The sequence below is a fragment of the Vulpes vulpes genome, chromosome 13 (genome assembly GCF_048418805.1).
Source record: "Vulpes vulpes isolate BD-2025 chromosome 13, VulVul3, whole genome shotgun sequence".
Classification (NCBI taxonomy): domain Eukaryota; kingdom Metazoa; phylum Chordata; class Mammalia; order Carnivora; family Canidae; genus Vulpes; species Vulpes vulpes.
The window spans coordinates 20,800,778-20,822,715 of NC_132792.1; the positions used below are offsets into that span (position 1 = coordinate 20,800,778).

The following is a 21,938-nucleotide window of genomic DNA, read 5'->3' on the forward strand; positions in this document are numbered from 1 at the left end:
CTTGGCATTGCTCCCTCAAAAAAATAGCAATACGCTAGGACCAGAAAGCCCACGTTTCTAGCACTGTGTATTTTAATATATAAAGTGTTGGGCTCAGAGTGAGCCTGGAGAGCCTCCAGGTGAACACTTTTCCTGTGGTTATGCTGCAAAGGAAAGCTATGGTGGTTTATAGAATGCCTTTGTGTACCTGCATCTCCTAGGGTTTCGTTGAGCCAGATATAAATGAGATATTTTGAGTGTCTGTGAAATACCAAGCAGGTTATTCAGAGTTTCCCAAAATAGGAGCAAAGGATAGTTGGATTTTAAAAATAAGTTGAAATTTTAGGAACTGTGTATGTGTTCAGTTTTACTGTTGTATCACATTTGTTGGAATGTTCCATGGACATTTGATTTTAAAGGTGCCATAATATACTTTGCCCCTTTACCATCACTCAGACTATTCAAAGAAGTCCACTCTTAGCAGAATATACAGTATACTTTCTCGAGGATCCAAAATTGCACCTTTTTAAAACTACCACCTTACTGTGAGATTACGTTGATTTACTTCTTTCTTTGGTTTTATTTCAGCGAGCTCTTGCTAAAACTGGGGCTGAATCCATCAGTTTGCTTGAGTTATGTCGAAACACAAACAGAAAGCAAGCTGCAGCAAAGTTCTACAGCTTCTTGGTTCTTAAAAAGCAACAAGCTATTGAGCTGACGCAGGAAGAACCATACAGCGACATCATTGCAACACCTGGACCAAGGTTCCACATTATTTGAGCAGCTAGAAGCGTTATAGCTAGTGTTCATTTCACTAGTGTATACAAATTGCCCCCGTGTGTAGGGCACACAAAACCCTTTGAGAAAATTTAGATTTGTGTCTGTACAAAATCTCTGCCTTTTTCTTTGTTTTTTTTCCAGTATTTTATCAATTTCATCTTTAAGGGAAACTGCTTATATGGTTGTGTTTGTGTTCTGATGTGGAGAAAACAAGCACACCCAAGGACCCAGAAGATCATTTTAACAGTTCAGAACAGATGTGTGCAATATTGGCGCATGTAATAGTCAGGATTTTTATCTTAGTTCTCCATCACTGCATTGGAAAGGAAAACATGTCAGGAAAAAAAATTCCTGACAATTGAGAATGATGGTGTGAGTCTTTGACAGGAAGAACTCGTCTTTTCCTACTAGTAACACTGGCAGTCTTGTTAACAGCTGTGTTTAGGGATGGTGCCCAAAACAGATTGTCCTCTTGAGATAAAGTGTAATTCCATAATGACCAAGAGGGTCTGTGAAACTGTGCTGTAACTGAACCCCTTCAGTTACAAAATTATAGGACTTGGTTTAAAATGTTCTATTTTTTAAGTCATTCCATTTGAAACTTTTTAATGAACCTGACTATTCTAAAATCTGTTGTTTTAGTGAGGCTCTGAAATGAGCAGAAGTAGACTTTTTAGAGTAGAATAAATATAAAAACATTTATGACTTTCCGGAAACTCTAAATCAAAGTTTTAAAAAGATGTTTGGATATATTTGAGTACTCAGATCATGAAAATAGAAATTGCTCTGCCAACAACTAAAAGGACAGACTGGCGGGAAATGAGACACCTGGTTGACTTAACCCTTAAGCAGACAATGCTGTTAATAACTAATGGCTTCTCTGATATTTATTATAAGTTTTAGTACTGATCTTTTCCCAATGCTGCACACTCCTGTGTTTGGAACCTTATTTTAATGGCTTTGCAACAGAAATCCTGTATCCGGTTTCCTATAATTTAAGAAAAGCATCCAAATAAAGGCTTTACTATTAACAGACCAGATAGCACCAGAAATTATGTGACTATTATGATTATCAGAACATGTCTTAACTTTTTAGGGCAAAATTACTCACACTGAAAGTTCTAGCTTAAGTGTTGGCACTTTTGTGGAAAAAAAATCACTTTTGGATCTCAGACTTCAGTGTATACCCAGTAATTTTAAATTATGTGAAATGTTTTAAATTAGTGAACTCGTAATTACTGTTTTGATGATTCAGTTTCTTGAGAATGGTAAGTGTATAAAATTGCTATTGCAGCTTTATTTTCAATATGTGCCTGTAAACCATGGATTTTTCTCCCTTTGTAAAAAGTCATTTGTAGATAATTGAATGTTTGATTATAGAAAGGTCATTAGTTTCTTGTTAACACATTTTGTTAGTCTGGTTTTGTTGCTTATCGGGTTTAATATTGTTCTTGAAAATAGTTGATGCTATGTTATGTATAACTTTTCTAATAAAAGTTGTGTTATAAGCTGTAATTTTTGGAGTATTAATTATCTGGTTGAAGGTGTTCCCCAGCAAAATGTTAATTATGCCTCATGTTTTGTTTGCCTTATCTAGAATAATTGTCCATACAAATAGTTAAGTGAATTTTTCAAGAAGTCTTGGGTTAAAAAAAAAGGAAAGACCTAGTGTGTCTTTAACAGAAGAGCCATGTGATCTAAGATAAAATTGAAGTAACAAAGCGCTGGTGCCGAGGAATCTTTGGGGCACAGATACAGATAGCCCTGCAACTGCTAAGTACCTACAAGCTATGACGTGCCTGTCAGTGTATGCCCTGGCAGCCCTGAACAAACTTAGCTGATGACCATGTGCTGGAGATTTCCTGGGTCCATCTGAGAATCCTGCTAAAAGCCGGGGCGCATTCAGTAACTTGGAATGTATGTTCCTGTGCATTCAAACCTTATCCTGCTCCCATCTGTGAGCTTCAAGACACTAAGGTTTTATGCTTAACATATAGCAAGGCTTAACCGTAAATAGTTAATGCTGTTTATAATAGGAAAACCAGTATTCACTTTGGCTCAAGTCATGATCCCCGGGTCTTGGAATCGAGTTCCACATCAGGCTCCCCAGAGAGAGCCTGCTCTTCCTTCTCCCTATGTCTCTGCACCCCTCTCTGTCTCTCATGAATAAATAAAAATTTAATAAATAAATAGCAACACTATGTAAAAGATGCAGCCCTAGAACCTTGCCAAATGATGGCAGAGCTGCTGGAACTTAAGTCCTTGGGATTTACCTTCCCCCTCCACCTTGACAGACAGGAGCACATTCCCTGTGCCATAGCCAGCCAGTTAACGCAAGCCCTGGAAACCTAGCCCGCACCACTCATGGATGTCCTGGGGTGCAGAAAAAGGAGCTATAGTTTAAAAGAGAAGCTAGAGAATAAAAGCTACAGCCCTAGAACACCACTGAACAGAAGGGGAGCTGCAGGAACTCTGGGATCAGGGAGATTGGCAAGCACCATGGTTTAGATTCTCCTTTACAAAACCTTGGTAGGGTGGTCAGGAGGTAGGGCCTGGGTGCCCTAGCCCGCTTATCACCTCAATGAGCCCCTATCTCCTAGCCCACACACCCCCACCAGTCCCAACAACACAGCCCAAGGGTGGCCACACCAGGACACTCCTGGTCATTACTTCGGCTTCATAAAACTTGCTGGGGAACCCCTAGCACAGAGCACTCTGGGACCTCCCAGTTCATCCAGCTGCCTCATCACGTTGCCCCCTGTGCAGAGCACCCCAGGAAACCCCAGCCTATGCCCACCTTGATTCCAGCCACCCTGCCAGGGTGCCCCCTGTGCACAACACCCCGGGAAACCTTGGCCCATACCAACCTCAGTTTCAGTTGCCCCACCATGGCACTCCCTGCACTGAGGATCCCAAGTTATGCCAGCTTGCACCCATGTCAGCTTCAGCTTTCTTTCCAGGACATCCTCTGCACAGATCACCCTGGCTCATGCCCACTTGAGCTACATCATGCCAAGGTGCCCCTATACAGAGGACCCATAAGCCCCTTGGCCCATGCCTCACCTCAACTCCAGCCATGCTGCAAAGGTACCTCTGCACACAGAACCCCAGAAAACTCGCTTACACTCACTTTGGCTCCAGCTAGCCTGCCAGTGTGCCCTCTGCACTTTAGAGCCTTGGGCCCCCCAGCTAGTACCCACTGCAGCTTTATCTGTCCTGCCAGGGGATGTTCTATGCAGAGAGCCCTGGAAGAAACTCCTTAGCTTGAACACATTTAGGCTTCAGCTGTCCTGCAGAACATATACTAAACAGAGAGCATCAGGACCAGTCCGTGCCTATTTCAGTTCCAACCATCCCCCCCAGGCAGCCCCAGCACAGAATGCCCCAAGACTCAGCCCACACCCATAGCTCTAGCCAGCCAGTGAAAGGCATCAGGCACACACTCTACATAGAGGATGGCCATACATAAGACCATTCTTTCAAGTTTAGGAGACTAAGTGTTCTGTGTAATTCATAGAAACAAACACAAAGTCAAGCGAAACGAGAGACAGAAATGTGCTCCAAACAAAACCTCCCAAAAAGAGCTAAATGAAACAGATAAGCAATGCAGCTGATAAAGAGTTCAATGATCATAAAGATGCTTGCTGGACTGGAGAAAAGAGTGGAAGAACTCAGAGCTTCAAGAAAGAGAAGACCTAAAAAAAAAAAAAAAAAAAACCTGAAGAATACAGTAACAATGAAAAGTACACTGGAAGAAGTCAACAGATTAGCAGATGCAGAAGAACAAATTAGCAATCTAGAAAATAAGGTGATAGCACCCAATCTGAACAGCAAAAAGGAAAAGAATTTTTAAAAATAGGGATAAGTTAAATGTTTCTTGGACAACATCAAGACAACAAACATTCACGTGACAGAGATCCCAGAAGAAGAGAGAAAAAGAAAACTAACTTAAACTATAGCTGAAAACTTCACTAACCTAAGGTAACGAAACACATCTGGTTCAGGAAGCAGAGAGTTCCAAACAAGATTAACCCAAGGAGATCTACACCACAACACATAAACAGTGTCAAAGAATAAAGAGAAAGAGAAATTTTAAAACAGAAGCAAAGTTACATGCAACAGAAACTCCATAACATGCAAAACAAAAACTCCGTTTTTTAGCAGAAACTTTTCAGGCCAAAAGGGAGTAGAATGATGTATTCACAGTGCTGGGAGGAAGAAACCTTCAAACAAGAATATTTGACCTGGCAAGATTCAGAATTGTAAGACAGTTTCTCAGGCAAACAAAAGTTAAAAGAATTCATCACCTCTAAATTGGCCTTATAAGAAATGTCAAAGGGACTTAAGTGAAAACGTCCATACTTAGACATAATAAAAATATTAGTAAAAAGATACAAAATATGACAGCATACACAAAATGTAGAGATGTGAATAAAAAATTATTTTAGAATATGTTTGAACTTAAATGACTATTAACTTAATAGAGATTGCTATGTACTTAAAATGTTATATATGAAACTCATGGTAACCACAAACCCAAAACCAAAAATAGATTAAAAAAAATTTTTTTTTTTAAATCCAGGCCTAACACTGCAGAAAGTCATCACTTATAATTACATAAAATGTAAATGGTCTAAATGTTCCACTCAATAAAGAGTAGAAATGAATTTTAAAAAGCAGGACTCAAAAAAAAAAAAAAAACAGGACTCATCTATATGCTACCTACAAAAGATCCGCTTTAGACCTAATGACATGTACAGACTAAAAGTGAAGGGATGAAAAAAGATACTTGATACAGGTGAAAGAAAAAAAAAAGGCCAGTGTAGCAATACTACTTTCAAACAAAATACACTTTAAAACAAAGGCTGTTGGGGCATCTGGGTGGCTCAGCTTATTGAGCATCTGACTTTGGCTTGGGTCATGATCCCAAGGTCCTGGGATCAAGCCCTGCATTGGGCTCCCTGCTCAGCAGAAAGCCTGCTTCTCCCTCTCCCTCTGCCACTTCTCTGCTTGTGTATGCATACTCTCTGCTTCTGGCAAATAAATTTTTTTAAAAAGAGAAAAACAAAAAACCAAAGGCTGTAATGAGACAAAAGGCATTACATAATGATAAAGGAACCAATCCAATAAAAAGACATAAAAAATATCTGTCCACCCAACACGAGAGCACCTAAATACATAAGGCAAATGTTAACAAACATAAAGGGAGAAATTGACAGTAATACAGTAATAGTACATGACTTTAACACTCCACATAACAGACATTTTCCGGACAGAAAATCAATAAGGAAATTGTCATTAAGTGACACATTAGACCACATGAACGTAATATACATAGAACATTTCCATCCAAAAACAACACAATATACCTTCTTTTCAAGTGCACATGGAACATTCTCCTGGATACATGTTAGGACACAAAATAAGTCTCAATAAATTTATATGTGAACCACACTAATGTCACCTTGGACAAATCTACCATGGGGACATTTCTGTGACTAGAAATCTTAAGTACAGCTCCTGTACCCTGATTTTTTGTTTGTTTCACCACACCCTTAAGGAAACTCTCAGGGCATAATGTCCTTGATCTACTCTGCAGATATGACTATGATACACATTCTCCAGCATGTACTCCCAGACTCCAGGGCTATAAAAGCAGGTCTTAAGGGCGGTGTTAGAGAGATCTACTTGTCTTGCAGCCATCAAAGACATTCTTCTGTCCAAAAGTCCCCATAATAAAATATTTCTCATCAACCTGGATTTGTTAGACTTCTTCAATATCTACCAGTCTTCATTTTTTGCCTTTGGAGGTCATTTTGTATATACCTCCCTTTCATGGAACAATTTAAGACGACAGGAATCCTATCATTCATCTTTTCTGATGGCAATATGAAACTAGAAATCAATTATAAGGGGGAAAAAACACAAACACATGCCATCTAAACAAGGTTGCTACTAAACAATAAATTTGTCAACCAAGAAATCAAAGGAGAAACCAAAAAATGCATGGAGACAAATGAAAATACAAGTCCAAAAGTTTGAGGATGCAACAAAAACAGTTCTAAGATGGAAATTTATATAATACAGGTCTAACTGAAAAAAACAAGAAAAATTTCAAAGTAATTTAACCTTATACCTAAAGAAACTAAAAAAGGAAAACAAAGTCCAAAGTGAGTACAAGAAAGGAAATGATATAGATCAGAACATAAATGAATGAGAGACTAAACAAACATCAGAAAAGATGAGTGAAACCAAGAGCTAATTTGAAAAAATTTAAAAAAACAGGTATGTACAATCAAGAAAAAAAAACAAATAACTAAAATCAGAATTGAAAGAAAAGTAACAACGCCACAGAAATACAAAGAATTATAAAAAATTTTATGAAAAAATGTATGCAAACAAACTGGACAACCAAGAAGAAATGGATAAATTCCTAGAGACATACACTCTTCCAACTGAATGAGGAAGACATAGAAAATCTGAACAGAATGATTCCTAGTAACAAATTGAATCATTAATCAAAAAACTACCAACAAACAGAGAAGTCCAGGACCAGATGGATTCACAGGTGAATCCTACCAAACATTTAAAGAAGAGTTCATATCTATATTCCTCAAACTATTCCAGAAAATAGAAGAAGGAGGAAAGCTTCCAAATACATTCTATGAGGCCAGCACTACCCTGATACCAAAACCAAAGACAGTAGATAAAGAGAAAACTACAATATCCCTGATGAACAGAGATGCAAAAATCCTCAACAAAATATTAGCAAACAAAAATTCAGCAATACATTGAGAGGATCATTCACCACAATCAAGTGATATTTTTCCAAGGATGCAAGGATGGTTCGATATTCAAGAATCAATCAACCTAACGTACCACATTAACAAAATGAAGGATAGAAAACATGATCATCTCAGTAGATGCAGAAAAAGCATTTGACAAAATTAAAAATCTGTTCATAATAAAAATTCTCAACAAAGTAGGTTTGGAGCGAGCATACCTCAGTGTAATAAAGGTGATATATGAAGAACGTACAGCTCTCATCATACTCAATGGTAAAAAACATAACTTTCCCTCTAAGATCAGGAATAAGATAAAGATGTCCATTCTCACTTTTATTCAACATCGTACTGGAAGTCCTAGCTGCAGTAATCAGGGAAGAAAAAGAAATAAAAGGCATCCAAATTGGTAAGGAAGTAAAACTTGCACTATTTGCTAATGACATGATACTATATATAGAAAATCCTACAGTGTCCACGAGAAATAATTAGGGTGGACAAACGACTTTCAGGAAAGCTGCAGGAAACAAAATTAATATAGAGAATTCTATTCCATTTCTATATACTAATAATGATGTAACAGAAAGAGAAATTAAGAATTGGACAAAAAATAAGAAAACACCCAGGAATAAATTCAACCAAGGAGGAGAAAGACTTGTACTCTGAAAACCTGTAGAACGTTAATGAGAGAAATTGATAATGACACAAATGAAAAGGTAATCTGTTCTAATGGACTAGAAGAATATTATTACAATGGATTAGAAGAATATCATTACAATGTCTATACTACCCAGGCAATTACAGATTCAGTGCAATCCCTATCAAAATACCAACAGCATTTTTTCACAGAACGAAACCCTCAAATTTGTATGGAACTGTATAAGATACTGAATAGCCAAAACAATCTTGAGAAAGAAGAGCAAAACTAAAGATGGTTCCAAATTTTAAGATATACAACAAAGCAATAGTAATCAAAATAGTATGGTACTAGCACAAAAATAGACACATAGATCAACAGAACAGAATAGCAAGTCCAGAAATAACCCCACCATTATATGGTCAATTAATCTGTGGCAAAACAGGCAAGAATATACAATGGGAAAAATACAGCCTCTTTAATAAATGATGCTGGGAAAACTGGACAGCATATGCAAAAAATGAAACTGGACCTGGACCACCTTCCTACACCTACACCACAAAAATAAATTCAAAGTGGACAAAGACCTCAATGTGAAACCTGAAACTATAAAACTGGAAGCAAACAGAAGTGATAATCTCTTTGACATCAGGTTTAGCCACATTTTTCTAGATATGTCTCTAGATAAAAAATAAACTATTGGGACTCCATCAAAATAAAAAGATTTTGCACAGCCAAGGAAACCACTAACAAAACCAAAAGGGAACCTGCTGAATGGGAGAAGATAACTGCAAATGACATATCTGATAAAGGATTAGTATCCAAACTATATAAAGAACTTACACAACACCAAAAAGTCCAAATAATCAAATTTTAAAATGGGCAGAGGACCTGAATATACATTTTCCAGAGAAGACATACAGATGGGCAACAGATAAATCACTCAGATGCTCAACATCACTAATCATCAGGGAAATGCAAATCAAAACCACCATGAAATATCACCTCACACCTGTCAGAATGGCTTGACCCAACAAGACAAGAAGTAACAAGTGTTAGCAAGAATGTGCAGAAAAAGGAACCCTCCTTCACTGCCAGTGGGAATGTAATGAATTCTATCAACAATTCTCAAAATGTTAAAATACTTACGTAAATAGCACAAGTGAAAGCTCTAGTTAGCTCATTAGTAAGATAACCAGCAGATTAATAACTAAAATAAGAATTTTTTAAATGAGATTTTTTTTATGTTGTCAATGAAAAGAAGTTCTGAGCAAAGTCTTGAAGGAGCTAAGAAAGATAAGGGGGGGATCCCTGGGTGGCTCAGCAGTTTAGCACCTGCCTTTGGCCCAGGGCGTGATCCTGGAGTCCCAGGATCAAGTCCCACATCGGGCTCCTGGCATGGAGCCTGCTTCTCCCTCCTCCTGTGTCTCTGCCTCTCTCTCTCTCTCTCTCTCTATCACGAATAAATAAATAAATAAATAAATAAATAAATAAATAAATAAATCTTTTAAAAAAAAAAAGAAAGAAAGATAAGGGGTTTTATAGAGGAAGAATGTTTCAGAAAGAGTGAAACAGCCACAGAAAAGACTCTGAGGTGTAAGTATGCCTGAGATGTTCAAGGCAAAACGAGAACAGACACTGACTAGAACAAAGTGAGTGGGAGGAAAATAATAGGAAATAAGGTGGGAAACATTAGAAGGGCCAAAACATGTACATCAGAGGTTCTCAATATTGATACCCTTGGCAACCAACCAGAGAATTTTTTAAAATACTGATGTCTGGGTCTCCAGACTTCTATTTCCCCCTGAACACAAAATAATTGAATGGATGCATGGATGGAAGGAATTTATCAAGTAATGGATCTTACACATAATCTTGGAGTAACATTGATGCTCCTGGAAGATATACCTTATGCTTGCATAGATTAGAGTAACCCATGACATTTTGCCACAAATACCCAAATTTGAGAATGATAGATTAAGTGAAAAGTAAACTGGTATTTGCAGCTAAACGGACCAGGGTTGCCATGAGACTCCACTTATATTCAACTACAAATTTGGACTATTGGTGCAGAACTTGAAAAGTCTTGTGAAGATTACATGAAATAAAAAGTGCCTAAAAAAAAAAAAAAAAAAAAAAAGTGCCTAAAATAGTGAACACTTAGTAAGTAGTAGTTACTGTAAAAATATTTAAAGCAAGGAATTCATATTAGAAAAGGGAATTTCCAGAATATGAATTTAACAGAATGAATGTAACACTGAACACTCCCTCCTTTTCAGCATATTATCATGATAGAAAGTCAGGCAAATCGAAAGATGAATGGATAAAGAAGATGTGGTTTATGTATACAATGGAATATTCCTCAGCCATTAGAAACGACAAATACCCACCATTTGCTTCAACGTGGATGGAACTGGAGGGTATTATGCTGAGTGAAGTAAGTCAATCGGAGAAGGACAAACATTATATGTTCTCATTCATTTGGGGAATATAAATAATAGTGAAAGGGAATATAAAGGAAGGGAGAAGAAATGTGTGGGAAATATCAGAAAGGGAGACAGAACATAAAGACTCCTAACTCTGGGAAATGAACTAGGGGTGGTGGAAGGGGAGGAGGGCGGGGAGTGGGGGTGAATGGGTGACGGGCACTGAGGGGGGCACTTGACGGGATGAGCACTGGGTGTTATTCTGTATGTTGGTAAATTGAACACCAATAAAAAATAGATTTATTTAAAAATAATAATAAAAAAAACAAAAGTCCCCAAAGTGGAAAGCAAAAAAAAAAAAAAAAAAAAGAAGAAAGAAATTCAGGCAAAATGAAGAAACAGAGAAATGTGTTCAAAATGAAAGAAGAGGACAAAACCTCAGAAAAAGAACAAAATAAAATGGAAATAAGCAATCTACATGACAGAGTTCCAAAAAATAGTCCTAAAGATGCTCAGCACACTTGGGAGAAGAATGGATGAACACAGTGGGAACTTCAACAAAGAGATAAAGAACCAATCACAGCTGAAGAATATAATCACTGAAATGAAGAATTTAAGAGAGGGTGTCAAAAGCTGATTAGATGATACAGACGAATGAATCACTGATCTGGAAGACAGAGTAATGGAAATCACACAAGATAAAGAGCAAAAAGAAAAAAAAAAAAGAAGGAAACTTCATAAGGTGATCAGCTGATTTTTCAGCAGAAACTTTGCAGGCCAAAAGAGAATGGCACCATATATTCAAAGACTGAAAGGAAAACAACCCTACAAACAAGAATATTCTACCTGGCAAGGTTATCTTTCAGAACTAAAGGAGATATAAAGAGCTTCCCAGGCAAACAAAAGTTAAATTCATTACCACTAAATTACCCTTATAAGAAAAGTTCCAGAGATGACCTTCTTAAGAGGAAAGGAAAAAGCTAAAACTTAGAAGAAAATTATGAACGGAAAAAATTTCACAGGTAAAAATAAACATATAGTAGGGATGCCTGGTTGGCTCAGAAGGAAAAGCACATTACTCTTGATCTTGGGCTCATGAGTTTGAGCTCTACATTGAGTGTAGAGATTACAAAATAAAAATAATAAAATTTTAAAAATAAATAAATATACAACGAAGGTAGAAGATCAATCACCTACAAAGCTAGTATAGGGTCAAAATACAAAAGTAGTAAATTCAATTATATCTAAAATATTACTTAAGGCATTCACAAAAATAGATGTAATAATATGACATCATATACATAATAAAACATGGAAAGAGGAGTAAAAATATACTTTTTTAAAAATGTGTTTTATTATATAGACTGCTATATATTTAGGATGCTACAAATGATCATCATGGTAACCACAAACCACAAAGTCATAATAGATACACAAAAAATAAAGAGAAGAAAATCTAAGATTAACATCAAAGGAGTCATTAATCACAAGGGAGAGAGGAAGAGAAAAGGAACAGAGAATTGCATAAACAATCAGAACACAATTAACAAAATGACAAAAAGTACATACCTACCAATAATTTCTTTAAATGTAAATGGTCTAAATCCTCCCCAAATCCTCCCATCAAAAACATAGAAGGATGGAATGATTTTTAAAAAATAAGACGCATCTATATGCTACCAACAAAGGACTCACTTCAGACCCAAAGACACATACAGACTGAAAATGAAGGGATGGAAGAAGATAATTCATCCAAAATAGAAGGGAAAAGACTATGGTAGCAATATTTATACCAGACAAGATAGATTTCACCACAAAGACTGCAACAAGAGACAACGGCATTACCTAATGATAAAGGAATCGACCCAACAAGAGGATATAACAATTATAAATATCTATGCACCAAATATAGGAGTACCCAAATATATAAAGTAAATATTAACATTCCTAAAAGGAAACATTGATATTTATACAATAATGGTACTTTAAGACTTTACTACATAAATGGATAGGTCATTGAGACAGAAAATAAGGAAGCAAAGGCCTTGAACAACACATTAGGCCAGATGAACTTAAGAGAGTTAAAGAAAACATTCCATCCAAAAATAGCAGACTACACATTCTTTTCAAGTACACCTGGAACATTCTCTAAGATAGATCACATGTTAGGCCACAAAACAAATCTCAATAAATTTAAGAACATTAAGGTTATATCAAGTATCTTATCTGACCATAATGGTATGAAATTGGAAATAAATTACAAAAAAATAAATTTTAAACACAAATGTGGAGCATGAATAACATGCTACTAAATGACAAGTCAACTGAAAAATCAAAAAATACTTTAGACAAATGAAAATGGAAATAATGCTCTAAGATCCATGGGACATAAGCAAAAGGATTTCTAAGAAGGAAGTTTATGCAACATAGGCCTACTTCAAAAACACAAGCAAGGAAAAATTTCAAATAAACCATCCAATATTACCCTCTAAGGTAGCAAGGGAAAAAGAACAAATGAAGCCCAAAATTAGTACATGGAAGGAACTAATATAGATCAGAATGGAAATAAATGAAATAGAGAATTTTTAAAAACCCAGAAAAAAAAAAAATCAATGAAACCTAAGTCTAGTTCTTTGGTCAACTTCTAGCCAGACTCATTTAAAAAGTAAGGAAAAAAAGATAGAAAGAGGAACCCCAAATAAAATCTAATATAAAAGATATGGGGATGCCTGGGTGACTCAATGGTTGAGTATCTGCCTTTGGCTTAGGGTGTGATCCCAGGGTCCCAGGATCAAGTCCCACATCAGACCCCCCACAGGAAGCCTGCTTCTCCCTCTGCCTATGTCTCTGCTCCACCTTCTCTCTCTCTCTCTCTCTCTCTCTCTCTCTCTCTGTCTCTCATGAATAAATGAAATCTTTTTTAAAAAATCGTAAATAAATAAAATATTTTTTAAAAAAAGATATGAACTACAAATGACAACACAAAATACAAAGAATTCTAAGAGATGATTAGAACAAGTATACCCCCAAAATTGGACAAACTAGAATAAATTAATAAATTCCTGGAAACATACCATCTTCCAAGACTGAATCATGAAGAAATAGAAATTCTGAATAGAGCAATTACTACTAACAAAGTTGAATTGGTACTCAAAAAAACTCCCAACAAACAAAGGTCCAGAACTGGATGGATTCACATGTGAATTCTACCAAACATTTAAAGAAGGGTTAATACCTATTTTTCTCAAGGTATTTCAAAAATAGAAGAAGAAAGAAAACTCAAACTCATTCTTCCAAACTCACTTTATCCCAAACTCTGGCCACTGTTATTGGGATACCAAAACTAGACAAAGAAAATCCAGGACAATATCCCTGATAAACATAGATGCAAAAATCCTCGACAAAATATAAGCAAAACAAATTTAACAACACATTAAAGGAATCATTTAGCACAACTAACTTGGATTTGTTTCAGAGATGCCAGGATAGCTCAGTATCTGCAGATCAATCAACATGATACACTGCATTAACAAAATGAAGGATCAAAACCATATACTCATTTTAATAAATGCAGAAAATCATTTGACAAAATTCAACATCTACTTACAATAAAAGCTCTCAACAAAGTAGGTTTAGGGAGAACATACCTAAATATAATAAAAGCTATATAACAAGCCTTCAGCTAACATCATACTCAATGATGAAAGAGTTAAAGCTTTTCCTCAAATATTAGAAATTTGATAAGAATATCCACTCCCAAAAAAAGAATATCCACTCTCTCTACTTTTACTCAACATAGTACTAGAAGTCCTAGTCACAGTAGTCAGGCAACAAAATGTAGTAAAAGGTATCCAAATTGGTAAGGAAGAAGTAAAACTGTCACTATTTGTGGATGACATGATATTATATAGAGAAAATATCAAATAGTCTACTAAAAAACCATTACAAACTAATTTAAAAAATTCAGGAAAGTTGTAGGATACAAAATTAACATTAAAAAAAACTGTTGATGGGATGCCTGGGTGGCACAGTAGTTGAATGTCTGCCTTTGGCTCAGGTCCTGATCCCGGGATCCTGGGATCAAGTCCCCCATGGAGAGACTGCTTCTCCCTCTGCTTGCATCTCTGCCTCTCTCTGTGTGTCTCTCATGAATAAACGAAATCTTTAAAAAAATGTGTCTCTATAAACTAATAAAAAAGTAGGAGAAAGAAAAATTAAGTAATTCCATTTACAATTGCACCAAAAGGAATAAAACACCTAGGAATACATTTAGAAAAAGAGATGAAAGACATATACTCTGAAAACTATAAGATATTGATGAAACTATAAGATTGAAGACAACACAACAAATGTAAAGATACATGATGCTCATACATTGGAAGAATTAATATTAAAATGCCCATACCACCCAAAGCCATCAACAGATTAAATGCAATCCCTATCAAAATAACAATGGGCATTTTTCACAGAACTAGAACAAATAATCCTCAAACTAATATGGAATCACAAAAGACCCTGAATATTCAAAGTAATTCTGTGAAAAATAACAAAGCTGGAGACACCAAAAACAACTGATTTCAAACTATACTACAAAGTCACACTCATACGTGGAATTTAAGAAACAAAACAAATGAACACAGGGCAAAGACAAAGAGGCAAACCAAGAATCAGACTCTTAACTATTATAGGAAAGATTACCAATGGGGAAGTTGGGGTTTGGGAGATGGGTTGAGTAGGTGATGAGGATTAAGGAGTGCACCTATGATGATCACTGGATGTTTTATGTAAGTGTTGAAACGCTGAATTATACACCTGAAACTAATATCACACTGTATGTTAACTAACTGAAATTTACATAAAAATCTTTAAAAAACACACAAAGCTATAATAATCAAAACAGTATGGTACTGGCACAAAAATAGATACATGGGTCAATAGAACAGAATACAGAGCCCAGAAATAAACCCACCATTATATGGTGAATTTATCTATGACAAAGTAAACAAAAAAATAAAATGGAGAAAAGACAGTCACTTTAACAAATTCTGTTCAGAAAACTGGACAGCTACATGCAAAAAAATTAAGCCTGGACTACTTTTTTACAACAATATACAAAAACTAAAAACCTCAAAATGGTTTAAAGAGTTAGATGTAAGACCTGAAACCATAAAATTCCTAAAATGAAAATATAGGCAATAAACATTTTGACATCAGTTGTAGCAACATTTTTGGATCAACTTTCTCCTGTACCAGCATGAAAAGAGATAAAACAAACAAGTGAGACTTTAAGGGAGTTTTGCACAAGGAAGGAAACCATGAACAAAACAGAAAGCTATCCTACTGTATGGAAGAGATATTTGCAAATGATATACTTAGTAAAGGGTTAATATTCACATTATACAAAGAACTCATACAATTGAACAAAAAAAATAGTTTAAAAATGGACAAAGAATAAACAGTTTTCCAAAGAAGATAAACAGACAACCAATAGACACATGAAAAGGAACTGGAGATCCCGAATCATCAAAGAAATGCAAACCGAAACTACAATGATGTATCATGTCACATCTCTCAGAATGGCTATTATCAAAAAGACAAGAAATGTTGGCAAGGATGTGGATAAAAGTGAACTCTTGCATACTATTGATAGAAATATAAATCAGTGCAGCTACAATGGAAAACAGTAGAGTTTCCTCACAAAATTATAAATAGGACTACCATATGTCCTAGCAGTTCTACTTCTGGGTATTTATCCCTACAAAATGAAAACACCAATTCAAAGAAATATATGTACCCTTATATACAATAGCCAAGACATGGAAACAATCTAAATGTCATTAATAGATAAATGGATAAGAATGTGGGATGTGTGCATGTGTTTGTGTACAATGGAGTATTAATGGAATATTAATTCCATTAATGGAATATTACTCAGCCATAAAAAATTGAATGAAATCTTACCATTTGTGTCAATGTGAGTGGACAAGGAGAGTTTTGTGTTAAATGAAATCAGAGAAAAACAAAAACCATATCATTTCATTTATATCTGAAATCTAGGAAACAAAACACAACAACAACAAAATCATAAGTACAAAAAACTGGTGGTTTTCAGAGAGAAGGGAGTGGGGGATGAGCAACATGGGTGGAGTGGATTAAGAGGTACAAACTTCTAATTATAAACAAACCACAGGGATGGGAATATATATCATGGAGAATATAGTCAATAATGTAATGATTTTATATTTGTGACAAATGGTAACTAGGCATGTGACTATTTTGCAAGGTACATAAATGTTGAATTGCTATGTTATACATCTGAAACTAACATATAACACTGTATATCAACTATACTTCAATATTTTTTAAAGAATTCCAAATAGAAGTCACAGAGATGAAGAATAATGACCCGAACTGAAAAATATACCAGGGATGCTCAGTTGTAAACTAGATGAAACAGAAGACTGAATCAATGAACTCAAAGATCAGGCAGTGGAACTCAATCACTCAGGGCAACAATAAGGAATAAAAAAATGATAAAAGTGAAGTCAGTTTAAGGAACTGATAGAACATCAAGGTACTGATATTCATATTACACTGGTCCCAGAAGACAAGAGACTGAGAAAAGTGCAGAAAATTTATTTTAAGAAATAATGACTGAAAACTTTCCTAACTTGGAGAAGAAAACAGACATTCAAATCCAGGAATTCCAGAGAGTTCCAAATAAGAGGAATTCAAAAATTCCCACAGCAAGAGACGTCATAATTAAAATGTCAAAAGTTAGGGGCACCTGGGTGGCTCAGTCAGTTAAGCATCTGACCCTTGATCTCAGCTCAAGTCTTGATCTCAGGGTATGAGTTCAAGCCCCACATTGGGCTCCACACTGGGCATGGAGTCTACTTAAAAATAAAAATAATAAAATGTCAAAAGCTAAAGACAAGGAGAGAATCTTAAAAACAGTAAGAGAAAAGCAACGTGTCATATACAAAGGAATACTCATAAGGGTATCAGCAGATTTTTCAGCAGAAACTTTGCAGGCCAGAAAAGAGTGGCATGATATATTAAAAATGAAGAAAGAAAAAAAATCCCAGGGAAGTATCTACTCAGAAAAGTTGTAATTCAGAATTGTAGGGGAAACAAAGAATTTTCCAGACAAGCAAAAGTTAAATGTGTTCACGACTACCAAACTGACCTTACAAGAGATGTTAATGGGATTTTCTTAAGCCAAAAAGAAAGAAAGAATGTTAATTAGTAACAGAAAACATGTGAAAGTTTAAACTTCACTGGTAAAGGTAGATAAAAGTAAGAGCAGTGGGCTAGTCATTTATAAAGCTAGAATGAAGCTTAAAAGACAAAAGTAGTAAACATAACTACAATAATTAGCTTAGGGATACACAAATAAAAAGATATAAAATGTGGAATCAAAAAATTAAACACGGGGGGAGGGGAAGACTAAAAATTTAGTTTTAGAATTTTCTCAAATTTCAGTTGTTATCAACTCAAAAATAGATTGTTATAAACATAAGTTGTTATATGTAAGCTTCAAACCAACCCAAAAGAAAAACCCATAGTAGATACACAAATAATAAAGAGAAATGAATTAAGCATTCCACTAAAGGATGTCATCAAACCACAAAAGAAGAGAGCAAGAAAAGAAGGAACAGAAGAACTACAAACATCCAGAAAACAATTAGCAAAATGTCCATATGTACATATACACCAATAATTTATTTAAATGTAAATGGACTATATTCCCCAACAAAAAGAGTGGCTAAATGGATTAAAAACAAGAACCATCTATAACCTGCCTACAAGAGACATCAGATGTAAGGACATACACAACTTAAGAGTGAAGGGATGGAAAAAGCTATTCCATGTAAATGAAAATTAAAATAAAGTTGAGGTAACTGTATTTATATCTGATAAAATACTTCAAAACAAACACTATAACTAGAAAAAAGAAGAGTAACAATAACAATAACAAAGAAAAGTATTAAATACTGATAAAGAGGCCAATCCAACAGTGAATAAAATATTTGTAGATATGTGCCAAGACAGGAGTACTAAGTATATAAAACAAATATTAATAGACCTAAAGGGAGAAATAAATAGTAAAACAGTAAAGTTAGGTAATTTTAATGCCTTACTTTCATCAATGGATAGATCATTCAGACAGAATCAACAAGGAAAAATCTGCTTTAAAAGACATTAAACCACTTGGAATTGGGCATGTACAGGAGAAAGAACAATCAATACACATTCTTCTAAAGTGCACATGGAACATTCTCCAGGACTGATCATATGCTTGGTCACAAAACAAGTCCTAATACTATTAAGAAGATTGAAATTATATCAAGCATACAATAGTATGGAACTAAAATCAATTATAAGAATAAAACTTATAATTCACAGGTAAGTGGAGATTAAACAACATGCTGCTGAACAACCAATAAGTCAAAGAAGAAATAAAAAGGGAAATAAAAAATATCTTGAAACAAATGAACACTGAAATACAACATACCAATATTATGGGATGCAGCAAAAGCTATTCTTTTTTTTTTTAAGATTTTATTTATTTATTCATGAGGCCCACAGAGAGAAAGGCAGAGACACAGGCAGAAGGAGAAGCAGGCTCTGTGCAGGGAGCCCGATCTAGGACTTGATCCCAGGACTCCGGGATCATGCCCTGAGCCAAAGGCAGACGCTCAACCACTGAGCCACCCAGGTGTCCCAGCAAAAGCTATTCTAAGAGATAAGTTCACAGTGATAAATACCTATATCAAGAAACAGGAAAAATATCAAACAAATAACCATTCTCAAGGAACCAGAAAAAGAAAAAAATGAAGCTCAAAGTTACTAAAAGGAAGGAAATAACAGATTAGAAAAGATTGATGACCTTAAGAACTGGTTCTTTGAACAGATAAAACAGATAAATTGACAGACCTTTAGTTAGACTCATGAAGTAAAAAAAGAAAGAGGGTTTAAATAAATACAATTAGAAATGTAAGAGGAGATGTTACCATTGATGTTACCATCAGATGTTATCTGATACCAGGTATACAAAGGATCATAGGAAACTACTATGGACAATTATACATCGACAATTTGACAACCTGGAAGAAGTAGATAAATTCATAGAAAGATACAACTTCCCAAAACTGAACCATGAAGAAATAGAAAATCTGAACAGACCAATTACTGTTAAAGAGGTAGAATCAGTAATCAAAAAAACTCTCAAACACCAGAAGTACAGATATATTCCCTCATAAATTCTACCCAACATTTATTATTAATACCAGGGGCAACCGTGTGGCTCACAGTAAAGCATCTGACCCTTGATTTCAGCTCAGGTTATGATCTCAGGGTTGTGAAATTGAGCCTTGCATCAGGCTCCATACTCAGCACAGAGTCTGCTTGAGATTCTCTCTTTTCCTTTAGCTCTCCACACTCTCACTCTCTCACTCTCTCACTCTCTCTCTCTTTAAAATAAATAAATTAAATCTTAAAAAAAAAAGAATACTTATTCTGTTTTTTTTAAGATTTTATTTATTTATTCATAAGAGACACAGAGAGAGAGAGAGAGGCAGAGACATAGGCAGAAGGTGAAGCAGGCCCCATGCTGGGAGCCCAATGTAGGACTCGATCCCAGGACCTTGGGATCACGCCCTGAGCCAAAGGTAGACGCCCAGCTGCTGAGCCACCCAGGCCTCCCATAAGAATACCAGTTATTCTCAAACTGTTCTAAAAAATAAAAGAGTAGGGAACACTTGTAAACTCATTTGCCAGGCCAGCATTACCCTGACGGCAAAACCGGATAAGGATGCCACAAGAAATTACAGGCTAATATCCCTGTTGAACAGAGAGGCAAAAATGCTCAACAAAATATTAGCAAACCAAGTTCAACAATACATTAAAAGGATAATTCACCACAATCAAGTGGGATTTATTCCAGGGATGCAAGGATGGTTAAATATCCACCAATCAATTAACATGATACACCATATTAACAAAATGAAGGATAAAAAATGTATGATTATTGAAATAAATGTCAGAAAAAGTATTTGAAAAAACTAAAAATCTGTTCATGATAAAAACTCTAAATAAAGTAGGTACAGAGCAAATGTACCTCAACATAATATGGACCATATATGACAGGCCCACAGCTAACATCCTACTTAATGGTGAGAAAATGGAAGCCTTTCCTCTAAGATCAGGAACAAGACAAGAATAACCACTCTTGCCACTTTTGTTCAACATAGTATTAGAAGTATCATCCAGTGCAACTAGGCAAGAAATAAAACGCAGCCAAGTTGGAAAGGAAAAAATAAGACTGCCATTGTTTGCAGATGACATGCTATTATAATTAGGAAACCTTAAAAATTGCCAAAAACAAAACACTATTAGAACTAATAAACAAATAAATATGTTGGATAAAAAAAATATTCAAAATAAGTCACATTTCTACACACTAATAAGTTACCAGGAAAATTAAGAAAAAAATTTTGTTTACTACTTACATCAGAAAGAATACCTAGGAATAAATTTAGCCAAGGAAGTAAAAGACCTGTGCACTGAAAACTATACTACAATGATTAAAGAAATTGAAGACAAAAAGAAATGGAAAGATATTCCATACCCATGAATTAGAAGAATAAAAATTGTTAAAATGTCCATACCACCCAAAGCAATTGACACATTCAATGCAATTCCTATAAAAATCCTGATAGTATTTTTCACAAAAATAGAATACTAAAATTTGTATGAAACTACAAAGACCCTAAATAGCCAAAGCAATCTTGAGAAAGAACACAACTGGAGGTATCATGCTGCCTGATTTCAAGCTATATTACAAAGCTGGAGTAATCAAAACAGTCTGGTATTAGCAGGCATATAGATCAGTGGAACAGAATAGAGAGCCTAGAAATAGACTCAAATTTTTATGGTCAATTAATCTATGACAAGGGAGCCAAGAACATATTATGTAGGAAAGACAGTCACTTCACTAAATGGTGTTGGGAAAACCAGACAGCCACATACAGAAGAATGAAACTAGACCACTATTTTATACTACACACAAAAATTAACCCAAAGTAGATTAAAGATGAATGTATGACATGAAATCATAAACCTCATAGAGGAAAACATAGGTGATAAACTCCTGACATCAGTATTAGTAGTGATCTTTTGGATCTGACACCAAAAGCAAAGGCCACAAAAGCAAAATTAAAAAGTGGGACTATATAAAACTCAAAACCTTTTACAGAGAAAAGGAAACCATCAACAAAATGAAAAGGCAACCGACCAAAAGGGAGAAAATATTTATAAATCATATATGAA

The 21,938-nt window shown here is 35.3% G+C and overlaps 1 protein-coding gene across 2 annotated transcripts in view; it reads left to right on the top strand.

Annotated features, from left to right (window-relative positions):
* The window catches only part of RAD21 (RAD21 cohesin complex component), a 30,447-nt gene extending 28,173 nt beyond the window's left edge, over nucleotides 1–2,274 (top strand). For both annotated transcript variants that reach the window (XM_072734025.1, XM_072734026.1), the window contains exon 14: nucleotides 568–2,274. In XM_072734025.1, coding sequence (XP_072590126.1) covers nucleotides 568–759 — 192 coding nt within the window. In that variant the 3' untranslated portion in view covers nucleotides 760–2,274. The remainder of the gene's footprint in view (nucleotides 1–567) is intronic.
* Nucleotides 2,275–21,938: the final 19,664 nt, after the last annotated feature.